At 35.7% G+C, this 18,470-nt stretch overlaps 1 protein-coding gene across 1 annotated transcript in view; it reads right to left on the reverse strand.

The window, feature by feature from the left end:
• ALKBH8 (alkB homolog 8, tRNA methyltransferase) overlaps window positions 1–17,952 on the reverse strand; it is a 49,843-nt gene extending 31,891 nt beyond the window's left edge. The window contains exons 1-7 of the mRNA XM_044669062.1: window positions 17,936–17,952; window positions 16,893–17,019; window positions 13,116–13,353; window positions 8,972–9,103; window positions 6,888–6,983; window positions 4,683–4,787; window positions 2,980–3,050 (exon numbers count right to left, since the gene is read on the reverse strand). Coding sequence (XP_044524997.1) covers window positions 2,980–3,050; window positions 4,683–4,787; window positions 6,888–6,983; window positions 8,972–9,103; window positions 13,116–13,353; window positions 16,893–17,019; window positions 17,936–17,952 — 786 coding nt within the window. The remainder of the gene's footprint in view (window positions 1–2,979; window positions 3,051–4,682; window positions 4,788–6,887; window positions 6,984–8,971; window positions 9,104–13,115; window positions 13,354–16,892; window positions 17,020–17,935) is intronic.
• Between the last annotated feature and the right edge of the window lie 518 nt (window positions 17,953–18,470).

Genomic DNA, 18,470 nt, shown 5'->3' on the forward strand with positions numbered 1-18,470 from the left:
ACACTATAGTCACACACACAATTTGAAGTTATACAACTGTTTACAATTACACACACAGTCTGTAGTCCCACACACTGTTTTCAGTCATATTTCCAATCATATACACTGTTTGCAGTCACACAGCTATTTGCAGTCACACATACAGTTTTTGGCCATGAAACTCTTGGTTCTTCTTGAGGACAAAGAGTTAGGTTTTGGTCTTCATATCCTCAGAGTCTAGCAGAGTGACTGGCACATAATAGGTATTCAGTAGATTTCTGTTGAATTGAATTACTGAGATTAAGTTAGAGATGCATTGTAGTGCAAAACGGTGCATATCAACCCTGCAAAGCCTTAATGCAGAGTTTCTGACAGTTGAAAAAGGTTTAGAATCCTGAGGTTAGACAGTTGACCCTGGGGACTCGATGAGAGTAGAAGGAAAACCTGGTCTATATTCTGCAGCTTTTCTCTTAAAATTTGTTAGCTTAACTATTTCCTTTAGATCTCCCTAACCTCCCTTATTTCCAATCATCATTTTCCCTTCCTAAATTTCTTGGTGTTTTGAAAGGAGGGTGGACCTTGGGGTTAGCTTTCAAACTTGGTAGACATAGTTCCCCTGTAGTCAAATAGGGCTTACCCTTATTACAAATTATCTCTTGAATCACTGTATCCAACTTTCCTAATCCTATAAACTACAAAACCTCTCGGAGCTGAGTTTAAGGCAGGTCCTTTCTCAGTCTCACATTCCTGTCTCCCTCCCCACCTGAAGCTTTCCCTAGGCGGCTGTTAGAGTTACCTTATACCCCTTCATCCCTTCCAATCGACCCTAAAATCAATAAACCCTGTTTGTCACTTAATCAAACCTTTAGCTAGTTCATTAGTTGACTGATAAGAGAGGGAGAAGGGGAGAAAGGAATAATATTGTTTCTGGATCGTGAAGGGAATTGGAGGTGTCCATTTTGGAGGAAGTGTAATCTCAATACTTCCTCTGAACTCTTCCTTTGTGAATCTGAGAAACTGACTAGAAAGTCCTCTAGTCAGTTTCAAGCCATTCTTGGCTGGTCCTAACCTTTGTCTGTAGAAGTGCCCTTCCTACCTGAAGGGCTCAGTCTGTTTTCCTTTATTGTCTCTGTCTCAAACCTGTGTCCCAGTCTGTGTCTCTCAGGCTGTAGCTGTCTGCTCTTGCAACTCTTTATACCTCTGTGTTTATATTCCCTAAACTCAGTCATTCCCTTACTTCTCCTACCACCTCAATCTACCACCTTCACCATTGTATCTTCGTTATCTATTTACTGCCTTAGGGATCCACAAACCCCTATCCACAGTGCCTTATCCCTATTCACATTACCTTTAGTCCTTTACCTGCCTTATCCCCTATTGCAACCTTACCTTGCCTTAATCTCCCTATTACCTCTAGCCTATACCCATATTACAACCACTTTAGTATCCTACTAGCCTAATCCCCTTATTACAGCATACAAGCAATTTGTAGGGAACCTGGCCCAAAAAAATCCACCAGAGGCTCTTAAACAGGATTGTAACCTCTTGATATAATTCATCCAGAGGCAACTCTCTATATCCCCTAATGTAGTGCTGAAAAATAAAACTAGTATAAGAGAAAGAAGCACAGATTTAGAATCGGAAGCCCTGGTTATCAGTTCCAGCTCTGTCACTTATTTCCTTATGAAAAGAAATCTAATAATATTTGTACTGCCTTTCTTAGAATTAATGTGATAAAAGCACTCTGTCAACTATCAGTGGTTCCCAAACTTTTTTGGCCTACCGCCCCCTTGCCAGAAAAAATATTACTTAGCACCCCCTGGAAATTATGAACTATTTATTGAACTTAGAATAGAATGTAATACAAAAAAAGTGTGGCCATCACTGCCCACCCTGGATCACTGCAGCACCCACTTTGGGAATCATTGGCCTATATAAATGTAGTTGAAAGCATTAAAAGCTTTTATCTCAATAAGGAAAAGATTAAGAAGGTGAATGATTACTATCGTTAAATATCCAAGAGGTTACCAAACAGAAGAAGAATTAGACTCATTCCATTTGACCAAAGATCAAACAAGGCTACATAGAGAGGTGGGTTTCAATTCAATGTAAGGAAAAGTTTCCTAACAATTAAGGCTGTCAAAAAAAAAAAAAGAAGAAGAAGAAGAATAGGCAGCCTCTTAAAGTATAGAGTTCCCCATCATTAGAGACTGGGTGGTTACTTTTTAGGAATGTTGCCAATGATATTCCTACTCCAGTATAGGCTGGATTAGATAAAACATTAGAAATATACTCTTTGTTTCCTATAAAGCCTGAATATACTCTCTTCTTTCCTAGATTGCAATCCTGTAAAGTAGAAGGGGTTTGTGCAATGATCACTGACTGCCGCGTATGCTACTGAAACTGTGTAATAAGAGAAGCAACCTGACAAATGTTGGCACAGGTGCTTTTTTGGGATAAAATGAGCACAGAGGAAGAAAGCCCGAGGGAGTAAAAGTGAAAATTGATACCTGAACTCTCTGTAGTAGATATCAAAGGATCACAGAATCATAAGATTTAGGACTGGAAAAGACCTGAGGGATCATGTAATCTAATTCACTTTTTGGAGGATGAACTAAAGTGAAAGGACAGAATCATTACACATCACCCACACTGAAAATGAGTGACAAACATGGCACTATCTTAGAGAAGGTACAAGACTGAAGTGTCAGACTCAGTTATCTTCAACTAAGTACCAAGGCAGAATATCAGTACACAAATTACCTACACAAAAAATAAGTGATAAACACACATGATCATTGTTAGTTCTTTTCTGGTCTTTTTTGGGAGGCTGGGTTCTTTCATACAAATTCATGTGTGACATCCATTATGGTAGCCTTATTTTGTATACTAAGTGTAGATGAACCTGTCTACACTAAAAATCAAAATACATGGGAAACAATTCTATGTAAAGCAAACTATATAAAATGCATTAGCTAATCAGAATTTAAGAGAACTTACCTCTGCTCCCAAACTGAGAGAGATGATCTCATTCTCAAAAGCAGAATGTGTGTCAATGTGAGGAGGAATTCCTGAAACACAGAATCAGTTAGCAGGTCATTATCTTTTTCTTTCCTTTTAAAGTTTATAGGTATACATACTAATCCAGACATAGGTTTGTGTAGGAAATGAGTGCTTTAATAAATAACCTTTGCCTGATTAATTGGTTCTATTTAGTAAAGTAAAAAGATCAGGCAATAGTAGGGGAAATATTACAATTTGAACTAAAAGGGAAATGTAAAGTAAATATGATTTCCCAACTGAGAATTAAACACCATGAATAGTCTTAATGATCTTAAGATCTTAATATTCAGGAAAAATTCTATTATCCAAGTTCAGCTCATTAGATTTACTTCTTACTTGAGAAACTTATTGTTCCTGCAGGTGCCCAAGTTAAAGCTAGAGAGGAGTGGGGCAGCTGGGTAGCTCAGTGGATTGAGAGCCAGGCCTAGAGAAGGGAGGTCCTAGGTTCAAATCCGGCCTAGAGAAGGGAGGTCCTAGGTTCAAATCCGGCCTTAGACACTTCCCAGCTGTGTGACCCTGGGCAAGTCACTTGACCCCCATTGCCCATCCTTACCACTCTTCCACCAAGGAGCCAATACACAGAAGTTAAGGGCTAAAAAAAAAATAAAGCTAGAAAGGAGAAGGGTACGGGATTGGCAAGGATTCATAAAGATGTCAACTGCTGAATGATCAGTGCCACTTCATTACAAAAACCATACTCAAAGTTAGATTTGATTTGTCTGGGATTTAGGCAATCAAGTCTTAGTAGGGCCTTGATTGAAGCACTGCTTTTTCTGTTCTGTTTACTCATGCTCTATAATCAATTGCCTATTTTCTGTTTTCTATACAGGAGAACCCCTCCCCATAGTAGGGGAAATCAAAGAAGCATTTGAGACAGTCCTTCCCCTCATGAAGTGTATATATTCCTTATAAAGGGCTGATAAGTATATTAGTTGAGAATGTAGCCAGGTTAGTTGAGATCACTTAAGGCAGTGATGTCAAACTCAAATGCAGAAAGCATAATGATTTAGAAAACTACAAAATAACATTATAGCATGTTGCATTTTTATTCATGTTATTAAACATTTCCAATTATATTTTAATCTGGTTTAAGTCTTATTCTAGAATACTGGCCTGGATCACAAATTTGACAACTTTGAGTTGTGAATTTCCTATCAATCTCTGAACCTAAATTTGCCATTTACAGATATGTTCTGGTGTGAGAGGAAGAGCAAAGCCACCCAACAACACTAACAAATCTTCTCACAATTGTTCATCATTATATCCATGCCTCCTCCACTGATGCTCATTTACCTTTTGAGCTCATCTTTTTCTATTAATCATTCATTTCTTCCTTTTTCTCATTTTAGGCATTTTAACAATTTCTCTAATGAAAACAGGAGATAAAAAAAAATCTAAACCTCTGTTTTTAATATATTAGCCTAAATATCATAGATAAAACTTCTACATGCATTCTAGATCAACTATATTGGACCAAAGATAAGCAGAAGTAATTAGTAATGGTAAAATAGAAATCATTTATAAGGCAAGTATGTTTAAAAATAGATAGTACTAATAGAACATTACATTCTTTAGTCATTTCCTCCACTTTTAAAACATGAAGTATAGGCTTTGGAATTTTCAGAAGAAAAAGTACTCACCCTGCCCAGGTTCATACTGATTTATTGTCAGCTGGTCAGGAATATATTTAATGTGCCCTTCTGTCAACCACTTCTCCAAAATGCTGTTACAAATATCAGGAAGACCTGCAGTTAAAATTACAACTATAAAACATCTAGACTAGAAAAGTATTTATTAAATATTTTTGAGGCAAGAAATCAAACAAAGCCAGTGTGAAAAGCACAGATAAAATATGTTTTCCTCTAAATCTAAAATCTAGATTCATAACCAAATGACAAGAAAATCCAAAACACAAACCATTTATACTTAAAACAAAATACCAAAAAATTATTTCCTGGAATATTTTTAAAAGTTTATAATTTTTAAGGTTGTTACATAAAATTTTTAAACAAAATTCAGGAAAGCAATTTTTACTAACAATGTTTACATTTTATAAAAGAACAAATCTCAGGGGAAACAAAGTGGGTCAGTAGATTGAGAGTAAGATCTAAAAATGGACAGTCCTAGGTTCAAATTTGGCCTTCTTAGCTGTGTGACCCTGGGCAAGTCCCTTAACTCCCCCTTGCCTAGCCACTACTGCTCTTCTGCTTCGGAACCAAAACTCAGTATTGATTCTAAGACAGAAAGGTAACAGTTACAAAAAGAAAAATCTCAGTAAACAACAATAATACATTTTTTAAAAATCTAAATCTAATTCTACTGCTATGGAATTTCCTTCTACCAATGAAGACTATAGTTGATAATCTTAGAAAATTGTCTGGGGCATTGAGAAGTTGCCCAGGACCACAGAGCCACTTTGTGTCAAAGGCAGGACTAGAACCTGAATCTTTCTGATTCAAAGGCCATCCCTCTATTTATAATTTCATGATGACTCTCTAATACAATAATATTTTACTTATCATTTGTAATATGTTGTTTAATGAAATAACACAATAAAAAATTCAAAAATACTGCTACAAAAATTAAGTTCTGATGCAAAGTATTTCTTTTATTGCCAAATCAATATTAAACATTGTTAGGGATGGGAACAGAGGGAAGGCAGGGTTTTTCAACTTACAAAAATTGTCTCTAGGTTTTTCTTTTTTCCTCTGTTTTAGAAAATTTCATATTTATTTGAAGAAACTATCTAATACATGCAGAATCACAAAATTGAGAGAGAGAAACTAGACCAAACCCCTTCATTTGAAAAATTTAGACTATAAAGTCCAGAGTAAAGTGACTTGTCCAAAGTCATACAGATATTTAGGAATCTTCCAGGACCAAAACCCAGCTGCACTGTCCCCCAGTCGAGTATTCCTTCTGACATATTATGTTGCCTCCTTCTTTCTTGAATCCTACTTCAATAGTATGCACAGCTCAGAGCATCATAGGCTCACAGGTTTAGAATTAGAAGGTACTGTATAGGCTATATAGTTCAACTGTCTGATTTTATAGGTGAGAAAAAGACTCAGAGTAAGTCGTTTCATTTCCCACTGTGATACATTCCTCTGGATTCCTCAATCATGCTCCAAACACCTCTCAACCTGCTTCTAAGCCACGAGCTTTCTTAATCCAATCCGACTTAATCCACATTTATTAAGTGCCTTCTATGTACCAAGCATAGTGCTCTGGGTTGTTCAATCCCATTTGGGGTTTTCTTGGCAAAGATACTGGAGTGGATTGTCATTTCCTTTTCCAGATCATTTTACAGATGAGGAATCCGAGGCAAACAGTGTTCAGTGACTTGCCCAGGGTCACATAGCTAGTAAGAATCAGAAGCCAGATTTGTACTCTGGTCTTCCTGACTCCGGGTCCAGTGCTCTATGCACTGTCCTACCTAGTTGCCCGCCCCTCCACAATCATTTTCAACTTCAACATGTAAAACATGCTATTTTCCCATGAGAATGTAAGTTCCTTGAGGGGAAGAGCTGTCTTTATTTTTGTTAATATTTGTATTCCCAGTGCTAGCCCAGTGTCTGGCACATAGCAAACACTTAAATACGTTTTGATGAATTAGTTGACTTTGCTTTAAAAAAAAAAAGCTACTAAGGATGAGGTGTAGCATCTGAATTTGGGTTATCCTGACTCTACTTTGGTATGGCTATGAGTGGTTAATTTCAATTGTTACCTTCAGATGCCACTAATTACAAAGTAACTTGCCCCCCTTCCCCACAAAGAGGCCTCATTTCCTTGAGAATATATTCCAAATTGAAATGATGTACCAATATCTATTAATAGTATCTTACCTCCAGGTAATGGCTTATCCTTATCTATATTGTTGTTATCATAGCGAAATTCATACCCATAATGCTTTACTTTTCTATGTTTTAAAGATTTCTGAGCTGCCAAAAAAAAAAAAAAAAAGCAGTTATTTCTCTGAAGAAAAAACATTTAGCCTTCTTCATGTGCTTCTAAATCACCACTGTGTAAGAATTCTAGAGGAATCTGCAGTATTTACAAACTCCCTCTGCTGATGAATTCAACAAAATTAACCAAATACCCTGCTTTTGTACCCACTGCTCCTTCAAGTCTAAAATTGTAGCAATTAGGATTTCACCCAATGGCTGGCTTAAACACTACCCTGCCACTCACATTGCTGCTAATGAGCTGGAAATTTTTAAATCTGAGAGGGTACTCAGAGCATTTAAAGAGAGTATATTGGTTTTTTTTTAACTGAGAATAAGTTTGAAATATCTGAGGTTCTAATTATAAGAGATGATGAAAGAATAGTTTTCCTAGTTCTTACAAGCAATCTGCACCATGGAACCAAAGTATTATTAGTATGATTTCCTTAACTTCGAAATAAAGAAAAAAAGAATCCCAAGAATAACTCAGAATTGAGTTATGAAAGACCAGGGGCAATTAGAGAAATTTGTCATCAACTGGAAGTCCTTCTTTGGTTGAGATTCCATCTAAAGCTTCTTTAATGGCATGGGCAAATACATAGGTTTTCCAAATGTTTTCATTTATAGATGACATTAAGCAAAGAACCACAGAATATTCTAATGCCTCCTCAGTGGAACCCATAACAATTTCCAAAAAGATTGCTTTAAACATCGACTTTACAAAAACAAAACGGATGAAAGATGCATTTGAGGCAGAGTATCTCATCTAGCTGGGTGGGTGACTGCAGGTCTGTGGGCACATGTGTATGCTACTGTGGCCAAAAAATTCATCAACCAATGATTAACTTGGTTATGAACCTCACCAAACTTAGCTAAGCTAGTCAAAAGATAACCAGCACAGATTCATCACTGAGTCATACTAAATATCTTTCTATCTTGTGAAAACCTGCTAGAGCCTGCACAGAGCCCTTAGGAACTAAGTCACCTCAATGCTGCAATGAAGCAGAATAGTCAGAATTATGAGGAAAAATAAATACATATATGACATTTGTCATGTATATGTGCCACACATGCAAATGCACGCGTGTACATAAAGAATGGTTGTGTGTGGATTGTGCATACATGTGTGTATATCTGTCTATATACCGATACACATGTATGTGTGTATGGTTAATACAGATGTGTATACAAAGACATGTGTATATATACATAGAGTTAGAGATATGCCAATATAGCTGATACACACACACACACACACACACACATATACACATTCCACTTGGTTCATATATATGGCTAATATAGATATGTATATTCAGATATATGTACATACATATCATTCTGCTTCTTTTTACACACACACATTTTAGACAAGAACTATCTGAGCCTAGTACAAGGAGAATGACTGAGCCAAATTAAATTGAGGAGGTTGCGCAGTATTTTCAATAATTCCACACTGCTCTTGGCTACAAAGGGCCATCTCTTTAAACATCAACATTCCCCTAGTGCTACCAAAGCACCATAAATCATGGAACACTACGACCTCAAAAAAATCCAAAATATAAGTAACTCAAAGAACCCTAGAAACATCAAATATTACTGGGATGCAATAGGTTACCAGTGATGACATACTTGAAAAGATGTATAAAATACATCAAGGATCCATGCAACTAGAAAAAGAGGGAGATGAGCACATATAGAGAGAACTGGGGATAACCAAGTGATAGACAGAACACTACACTGGTATAAGATACTAAAAGAATAAGAATAAGGCCGCTAGCATATTGTGTGAAGTCTCCACAGAGGATTTATGGAAAAGCCCTGGCAACAACAGTACAAGATAAGAAGCCATGACATGGTAGTTAATTACAATGGAAAATCCATGCCACTGAAAACATGGATCAATCAGTGGGACAGAGAAACAAAAAGCAGGTTAAGAGAGCCACTTGAAAAGATTTGCAAAGACTTTCATAAATTTCACTTACCATTTTTATCAGCTAAATTGTGAGTCCAATCAATACTTTCTAATAAGATTTTCTCATCCTCTGGAGACACAATTTCTTCCATGATCATGAGGCCTGGAGGTAATACTGAAGGTCTTAGATCTTCCCAATGCACTAGAGAAATAAAATAAAAACAATTCCATACAAAATAGTATTCTATCCATATATCCATATTCCAAGTCATAAACTCCTTAAATTTCACTTACAGAATATAAAAATTGGTTTTAAGTAATATTTTACACACATAAAATACAAAAGCAAAAATTAATAAGAAATATGAGTTTTTCCCACTGTCATAATCAGTAATTGGGAGTAAAAGGGAGGATTTTACTTAGATATTCTGTTCAATCATGATTAAATCATTTTCTCAAATCTCATACAAGAAATAGTGTTTATCAAAAAATGTTAAGCCCAACAACATGCCTCTTTAAATAAAATATCAAGTGCTCTCTAAAAGTGCTCTCTAAAAGAGTACTAACATAGTTAATCCTTCTGAGATACTAGACAATAGGTTATAGTCAATTACAGAAAATGAAAATTAACATAACACTCTCTAAGAAAATGAACAAATCAAAAGAGAAAATTCCCATACTGTCTTTCAAATGGCTCTAATTACACCTAAAGAGATAATTGATTAGGATGCAGGTATAGAAAACAGGTACAAGAAAATCCATGCTTAAAAGTATTTTTTGCTTAGTTGTTTTTAGTTATAGCTGACTCTTTGTGACCCCATTTGGGTTTTCTTTGCCTTTTCCTTCTCCACCTCATTTTATAAATGAGGAAACTGACTCAAACAGGGTCAAGTGACTTTCCCAGGGTCATTCAGCTACTAAGTGTCTGAGATCACATTTGAACCCAGGAAGATGAGTCTTCTTGACTCCAGGCCCAGCCTTCTATCTACCATGCCACTTACTAGCCCCTTAAAAGAATTATGATGAAAAAAATGAATGCAAAGACTATAATACCAACCAGGACATGTGCTATATCTAAATGCATGAAATCACAAGCTGATACAGTAAAAAGAGTGGTAGAATCCAGGGCAAGAGATCTAGGTTCAAATCCTGCTGTTGCTTACTAGTGCACTGTGGCAGCCAAGTGCACTGTGGAGCTAGGAAGACCTGAATTCAATTCCTGCCTCATACACTTACTTGTTGTGTGATTCTGGGTAAAGCTGATCAACCTACCTGTGCCGCAGTTTCCTCGTCCATAAAATAAGATAATAGTACCTACACTACAGGGTTGTTGTGAGGATCAAATGGGAAGAAATATGTAATGCACTTTACAAACTTTAAAGCCCTAAATAACTGTTATCTAATATTATCATCATCATCATCTTCTTCATTATATGAATTTGGGAAGGACACTTAACTCCCCTATCAGTTTCCTTATCTTAAGAATAGAGATAATCCTTGCAATATGTACCTCAAAGGGGGAATAAGAAGTTTTCCCTAGTTTCCATAATCTACGAGTACCTCTTGCCCTCCTTACCTTTTTCAAAACAAATATTTGAGGGGCAGAGTATACTCTTTGCTTTGTCTTTATATCTCTGGGGATATATATATATATATATATATCTCAGTAGGAGCTAATAAATGCTTACTGTTGAAATGAAATGAGCATATGCAGAGCACTTTGGGAATATAAAGTGCTAGTAAATGTAAGCTATAAGTAATAAACCTTACCATATTTTATCACCCCAAGATCACAAATTTAAATACTTGGGTATGTTATACAAATGACATAAGGATAAAGCCTTGTGCATGACTTCAGTTTAAAGATAGTTGTAGGGGCAGCTAAGTGGCTCAATGGATAAAGAGCCAGGCCTAGAGACAAGTTTTGGATTCAAATCTAGCCTCAGGCATTTCCTAGCTACATGACCCTGGGCAAGTCACTTAACCCCAAATGCCTAGCCCTTACCACTCTTCTGCCTTGGAACCAATACTTACTATCAATTTTAAAACAGGAAGTAAGAGTTTAAAAAATACATTAAGATAACTGTATTTATACAAGGAGTTAAATCAACTGTACAAAAAATCAAGCCATTCCCCAATTGATAAATGGGCAAGAGACATGAATAGGCAATTTTCAGGTAAAGAAATCAAAAGTATCAATAAGCACATGAGAAAGTGTTCTAAATCTCTAATTAGAGAAATGCAAATCAAAACAACTCTGAGGTATCACCTCACACCTAGCAGATTGGCTAAAATGAAAGAAGGGGAGAGTAATGAATGCTGGAGGGGATGTGGCAAAATTGGGACATTAATGCATTGCTGGTGGAGTTGTGAACTGATCCAACCATTCTGGCTGGCAATTTGGAACTATCCTCAAAGGGCTATAAAAAAATGCCTGCCCTTTGATCCAGCCATACCATTGTTGGGTTTGTACCCCAAAGAGATCATAAATAAACAGACTTGTATGAAAATATTTATAGCTACGCTTTTTGTGGTGGCAAAAAACTGGAAAAGGAGGATATGCCCTTCAATTGGGGAATGGCTGGACAAATTGTGGTATATGCTGGTGATGGAATACTATTGCGCTCAAAGGAATAATAAACTGGAGGAGTTCCATGTGAACTGGAAAGACCTCCAGGAATTGATGCAGAACAAAAGGAGCAGAGCCAGAAGAACATTGTACACAGAGACTGATATACTATGGTAAAATCGAATGTAATGGACTTCTGTACCAGCAGCAATGCAATGACACAGGACAGCTCTGAGGGATTTATGGTAAAGAACGCTACCCACATTCAGAGGAAGGACTGCAAGAGAGGAAACACAGAAGAAAAACAACTGCTTGAACACATGGGCTGAGGAGGACATGATTGGGGATGTGGACTCGAAACTACCACACCAATGCAACTAACAACAATTTGGAAATAGGTCTTGATCAATGACACATGATAAAACTAGTGGAAATGTGCGTCGGCCATGGGTGGGGAGGGTGCGGGGGGTGAAGGGGAAAGTAGGAGCATGAATCATGTAACCATGTTAAAAACAAATATTAATAAATGTTTAAAAAAAAGATAACCGTACTTAGTATTCTTTGAACAAAAGACAAATATATACTTAAATTAAACTTTGATTTCTCTCTAAAAATTAAAAAAAAAAAGAAAAATTAAGAACACCTTCTCAATTTGCAGTTCAGTGGACATTCACAACTGACAAATACCAAAATCATTTTGCTTTTGTTATATTCTCATTCATAAAGTCACAAGTTTGTAAATGTGAGTGCAGAAGCTCTAGAAATTGGCAAATTCTATCATTGCATTTCAGAGTCCCTAAAGTCACTAATTCTAGACTATTTTTTAATGTGTCCTTAATAGAGAAGAAAAGTGACAGGAAATGACACTGATGATATTTAGCTTTCTAATGAAAACCTGTTTCCTATCTAATTTTAAAAAATTGATTAGAGGCATATAAAATTCAGACTTAATCTAATAGAGATCTAAACTTAGGCCACGAATTTAAAATTAGATGAGTTTTGCAATTAGGCAGAGATGAAATGCAATTTTATTTTTACAACACAAAAATATTCCTTAAAAATGATTGTTCAAAACTTCCTTTTGAAACACATTTTTTTAAAAAACCCTAACCTTCCATCTTAGAACCAATACATATATTGGTTCGAAGGCAGAAGAGTGGTAAGGGTTAGGCAATAGGAGTTTAATGACTTGCCCAGGGTCACACAGCTAGGAAGTGTCTGAAGCCAGATTTGAACCTAAGAATAGCCAATCCACTGAGCCATCCAGCTGCCCCCAAAACACATTTTGAAGCAATGTAAAACTGATCTATTAAATTGTACCCTAGAACTACAAGTAAATATAAAGTTTTTTCCATTTCCCAAATTTAAGTAAATGGCAACAGAAGGTGATCCTCAACAATAAACCAGAATATCAAAATGACTTTTGTTAATTAGTTCTATAAGATGCACTACTGTGCATCTATCATGACTACTCAATATATATTAAATGAATATATTTGGGCATCAATAGAATCAATGGCTAGGCAAGCCTTGTATTTAAACTAATCTTCATTTTGTAAGTTCTAAAATCCTAATTAAAAAAAAAAAAACAAAAACCAAAGCAAAATCAAAAATCATTCTCAGAAGGATTAAACAAATAAAATACCTTTTTCCACAAAGTTTAAGTACAGAGTGATATTTTGTCCCAAGTCGTCTACCATTTCCTTTCCATTGAGAGTTACATAGGCTTTTTGAGATTCCTCTTTGGTCCTGTATCTTACAAAGGAGTAGGGTTTGTTAGGTGGCATTAAGAGAGCTTCTACAGATCCACATCTTTCAAATATGTTAAGCAGCTGGGTTCTACTCACACCATTACCCAAACCTCCATTGGCAACAACCAGACTCTAATTAAAAAAAAAAAAAAAAAGGTGGCATTAGCAATCAAAATTAATTTACCCTAAAAGAGTATTTTACTAACACATTAGTACCAGAAGGAAAAAATAAGAAATTGTTTCATAACTATTCAATAATTATTTGATTAATAATTTTATACAAAAAGACCAAAATACAATTGTATTTTGACTCAACAGCAAATGTGAACTTATTGTGTTGGCATTTGAAAAAATAAAACTTACACACCAGCCCAAAGTCAAAATATAGGCCTTCATTATTAACTGTAAATATAAATTTGATATCATCACATAAAGGAATTCTAACCCCATTATTTCATATTTTTCCAAGAACTGGATTTTTGAAAACTGCATTCTAATGCGTCATTAATAATAGATTCTATTTAAAATGAAATACATGTAAAACTTTGTCCTACACCAGGCTAACTAAATTACCCAACGTACAGAGGGACAAAATCCCATTCAGTTTCCTATAAGTGGCATACATCATCCAGGAAGCACGGATTTCAGCAAATGTGTGTTGTTGAGTTTTTTTAGTGCCTTGTTCTAAACTTTATTGAGGGAATTTTTTTTCTCTTCTTCCTATTTTTCTTCTGATGACATTTTCTTTTAGTCTCATAGTCAAAATTCTTGAACAGAGAAAAATCTGCTGTGTGGTCTGGATCATACATAACCTTTACTTTATCATCTGCTACTTCTAAGAATATTGAAACATAGCAGAAATAAGCCTCTTAGTGTCCAATCTCATCAAGGATAAGATTAGTTTGTGATTTGTGAGATCTTCACAAACAAAAACAAGTAGGTAAATCTAGTCTCTGCCATAAAATTTTTAAAGAATAAAACTTTATGATAACAAAACTAAAACTAGATCATTTCTCACAGAGTTGACTACACACATGAATCCTGCTGTAACAATATACACTTTAGACTAGAATTTAATTTCTAATATATGTCATATCTAATATGGATTTTCATTAATAGAAGTTAAGTCCGTGACATATGGAAAGGACCTCATTAAAAGATTATTATAAGACTGCACTAAAAGGCAAACCATGGTATGAATTTCAAGATGGCCTTAAGAGCAAACTCTGTGTCTATGATAGAAACAGAGAAATAGAGACTAACAGACAAGCAGGAAGATAAGCAGGCAGACAGACAACTATGCCCCCAGAGTAGGACAGCTGATGATTGTATATACCCATGGTGGTGGCAGTCAGAGCCCTCTCAGCAGGCACATGTCCTCCTTACGCTGAGGACATTTCTCATATCACTCGCCCCTCTAAAAGGTGTGCCACCACTGTTATACTGAAAGTTATTCCCTTTTGGGGAAAAAAAAAGAGAGTAAGTAAGAGAAAGAACAAGGCAGGAATAAAGAGAGCTTCTTTATTTTCTTCTTCCTCCTTTATTCCAACTCTTTTCATATTGGCTGGAGATTTCAAAATAATGCTTCAAGTCATTGTTCTCCTTTACTTTACTTTGACAAAGGTAACTTTAACCCTTAGTTTTATCCAAGGGGTAACATACTAATCTCAACATTGTTCACTTGTTTCTTTATTTATGAAATCTATCTATAAGTATATTTTTCAGATGTAATCTGAAAAAAATTCTTTTTTTCTGAAAATACCTTTTTAAAAATCCAGAAAATCTGGTTTAAAACTTGAGAGCTTGGAACAGCTAGGTAGCTCAGTGGTCTGAGAATCAGGCCTAGAGACAGGAGGTCCTGGGTTCAAATCTGGCCTCAGACACTTCCTAGCTGTTTGACCCTGGGCAAGTCACTTAATGCCCATTGCTTAGCCCTTCTTGCTCTTCTGTCTTAAAACCAATACACAGTATTGGACTAAAAAATATTAATGGAGCACTCTTAATGAATTCATAGTATTCTTATCTCTAGGGCAATAATTCTCAATTAATGTCCTGGAAACCTCTGATCTCCTTTATGGAACTTTCCTATATCATCTATAGATGAGTCCAAAAATTAGAGCAATGGTTCTAAAATTAGAAGATCTGAATTCAAAACTCACCTCTGTCATTTACTATCTGGGTGAGCTTGGGCAATTCAATTAACCCCTATCAACCTAATTTTCATTATCTCTAAAATGAAAGTTGTGCTAAGTGTCCAACTAGCCTCTAAAGCCTCTTCTGGTTAATGACCTTCTGAGCCAAATCGAAGAATAATCGGTTAATGTTTGAAAGATACATTTTGCACAGCATATGAATATTTTTTTGAATGTGCAAAAATGAAGATCTTTTAAAAAATATCCAAAATGATTCAATTGTTTTTAAGTCAGGTTAAAGATCAACAATTGACACTCCCTCGCTATTTGACCCTGGGCAAGTCACTTAACCTCAACTGCTTAGCCCTTACTGTTCTTCTGCCTTCGAACCAATACTTGTAGTCCTGATTCTAAGGTAAGGGTTTAAAAAAAAAATCAATGACTTTTTTCTCCCGGGAAGTCAAAGATATGTAGGGAGAGCAGATCTATAAAAGTCTTATTTTGTCATGGTCCTTAGGCCAGAAAACAGAAATCTGTTAAATGCTAAGAACTTGTAAAATAAAAAAGGTTCAAGCATCCAGGCAAGAATGGAGGAGCTTGTTTATCACAGGAAAGCCATGAACATAAAAAAGAGGTTCAATTGTAACCTTACTCTTCAAATGTCACCTGTGGTTTGATCAAGGCTGCTAAACAAAGCCAAAGGAACTTCAAACAGTTCAAGAATTCCTCTCTTGAATCTCTTCTTACTACTATGTTGTATGGTTCTTGAATGCAGCAAGTAGAATATCACTCATTAGGTGGAAAATCCATTTAACCCTTTGGCTACCTTAGCAGCAACCTCAAGAGAAACAAATGGTACCATTAGTGAAGGATGAGGTGCAGATCAAAGGTAGGCAAATAGTTAAATATCTCCTAACTTCTTTGAAAATCTATTAATTTAATTTAGTTTCTCAAAATACACTAGTTATTTAAAAATCCAATTCATCATGTGTAAAATCAGGCTAATAATAATTCCATCACCTACCTTACAGGATTGTTGGGAGTTGCTCTGCAAATATTGAAGCACTACATATATGAATTATCAGTCACTAACTAACATACAGTGTTTCACCTGATCTTCACAATGATCACGTGAAATATGCAGTGCAAATATTCCCATTTTATAGATGAAGAACTGGAAGTTTGGAAACAGTTGATTTGTTCCCTAACAGCTTAAAGTAGCTGAGTAGGAACTAGAAATCAGGTCTTCTGACTTCTCGTCCCCAAAGGGACATCATCTCCTAAAATATGACTTTCCTCTAACTACCCAGCAAAAGGAATGGGTATTCAGGTATGAAATAACTAAGTTATATGTGATTATATACAATTTTAAATGATCAAGATACAGTCTCAAGCAGAATGTTAAAAAACCCTAACATATAAATGAGGTAAAACTACCTCTCTTCAAACCTATTTCACCAAGGAGGTTACTAATACATTAATATTTGAAAATAGCATGGCAACTACATCCACAAAGGGATAGTAAAAGTTTTACATCACCTCAGTGGCATGAGACACACTCTCAATGCCTTCATGTCTCAGCAATGTGTGTCTGGCTTTCGTTTGTTTCCTCAAGAATTTCTTCTCGGTTTTACTAAGTTTTGAATGGTAGTTCTCTAAGCTGGCACTGCATAAAAATATTAATGGAACAATTAAACCTCAAAGCACAATTTTCCCACAGTAATATTTTGTTTTATTTTCCCCCAAGTACACATAGAAACAATTTTTAACATTTGTTTTCTGACAAGTGGGATCCAGATTTTCTCCCTTCCTCTTTCTCCTCCCACCTTTATGAGATGGCAAGTAATCAGATGAAAGTTATACATGTGTCAAAGCACAAATTCTAAAAATGTTATACTTGTCTTGTACTTTGCATCTATTATCAATTTCTCCACCACCCCTTGGGTTCCTTTGATTCCATAGGATTCAAACCCAGGATCCTAAACACACAATATTGACAAGAAAATATCTGTTAAAAAAATGGATTTCAAAATATTTATAATGGTACTTTTTTGAGTGTGTAGTAGCAAAGCAATGGAAATAAAAAAAATACCCATCAACTGGGAGGTTGCTAAACAAACAATAGTTGTACATGATTGTAGTGGAATATTATGGTGCTGTAAGAAACTATGAGTAGGATAAATACAGAGAAGCATGCAAATATCTACATAAATTAATATAGTGAAGTAAGCAGAGCCAAAAAAACAGCATACCCAAGGACTACTACATACCTAGATGATATATAAAATGACTAGAGGCAATGAGATAATGCAATGATTAGAACTCAGGACCTAGAATCAGAAAACACTGAATTTATATCTAGCTTCACACTCTTACTAGCTGTCAGATCCTAAGTAACTTTTTGCCTCAGTTTCTTCATCTGTAAAATATGGTAATAATAACGCCTACCTCCCAGAGATCTCTATAAAGTGTTTTGGAAACCTTAAAGTGCTATGTAAATACTAGATTTAACAACAATGTAACTAGAAATACATAGGTAGGTGTTTAACTCAATAGTCTGCCCATACATGGTATAGTCTGACTAATAGATAATCTTCATCCCTTTAATTTTCCCTTGTATGAACTGTTAGGTTGATCTCTTCTGAGAAATCACTGATCTCATTGAAGGAACCCTATAATGTTCTCAAGTTGATGCAATCATCACAGTAAATGGCAATTAAGAGTGAACCTCTCTTCCATTTGGACCTTGTATAGGACAACCGCTATGGATGGGCAAATACCTTTGGTGAGCATATATTTTTATCTACTTTTCACCTTACATGATTTTAATAATCTGAAGATCACTGAACCTAGTTAAGTCTTTGTGATAATCTTTTTTAAAAAGTTATTTATGTCTTTTGTTATTTATGCCACAGTCAAATCTGGAGTTACTTTCCACAGCCCTCTTCCCCATCCTTTAACTTCCTTATTTTGACTGGCACTGTACTTTCAACATGGTAGGGGCAGCTAGGTGTTCAGTGAAAAGTGTGCCAGGTCCAGAGTCAGGGGCACCTGGGTTCAAATCTAATCTCAGATACTTTCTGGCCATGTGACCCTGAGCAAATCATTTAACCCCAA

Source organism: Gracilinanus agilis, chromosome 3 (genome assembly GCF_016433145.1).
Source record: "Gracilinanus agilis isolate LMUSP501 chromosome 3, AgileGrace, whole genome shotgun sequence".
NCBI classification, from domain to species: domain Eukaryota; kingdom Metazoa; phylum Chordata; class Mammalia; order Didelphimorphia; family Didelphidae; genus Gracilinanus; species Gracilinanus agilis.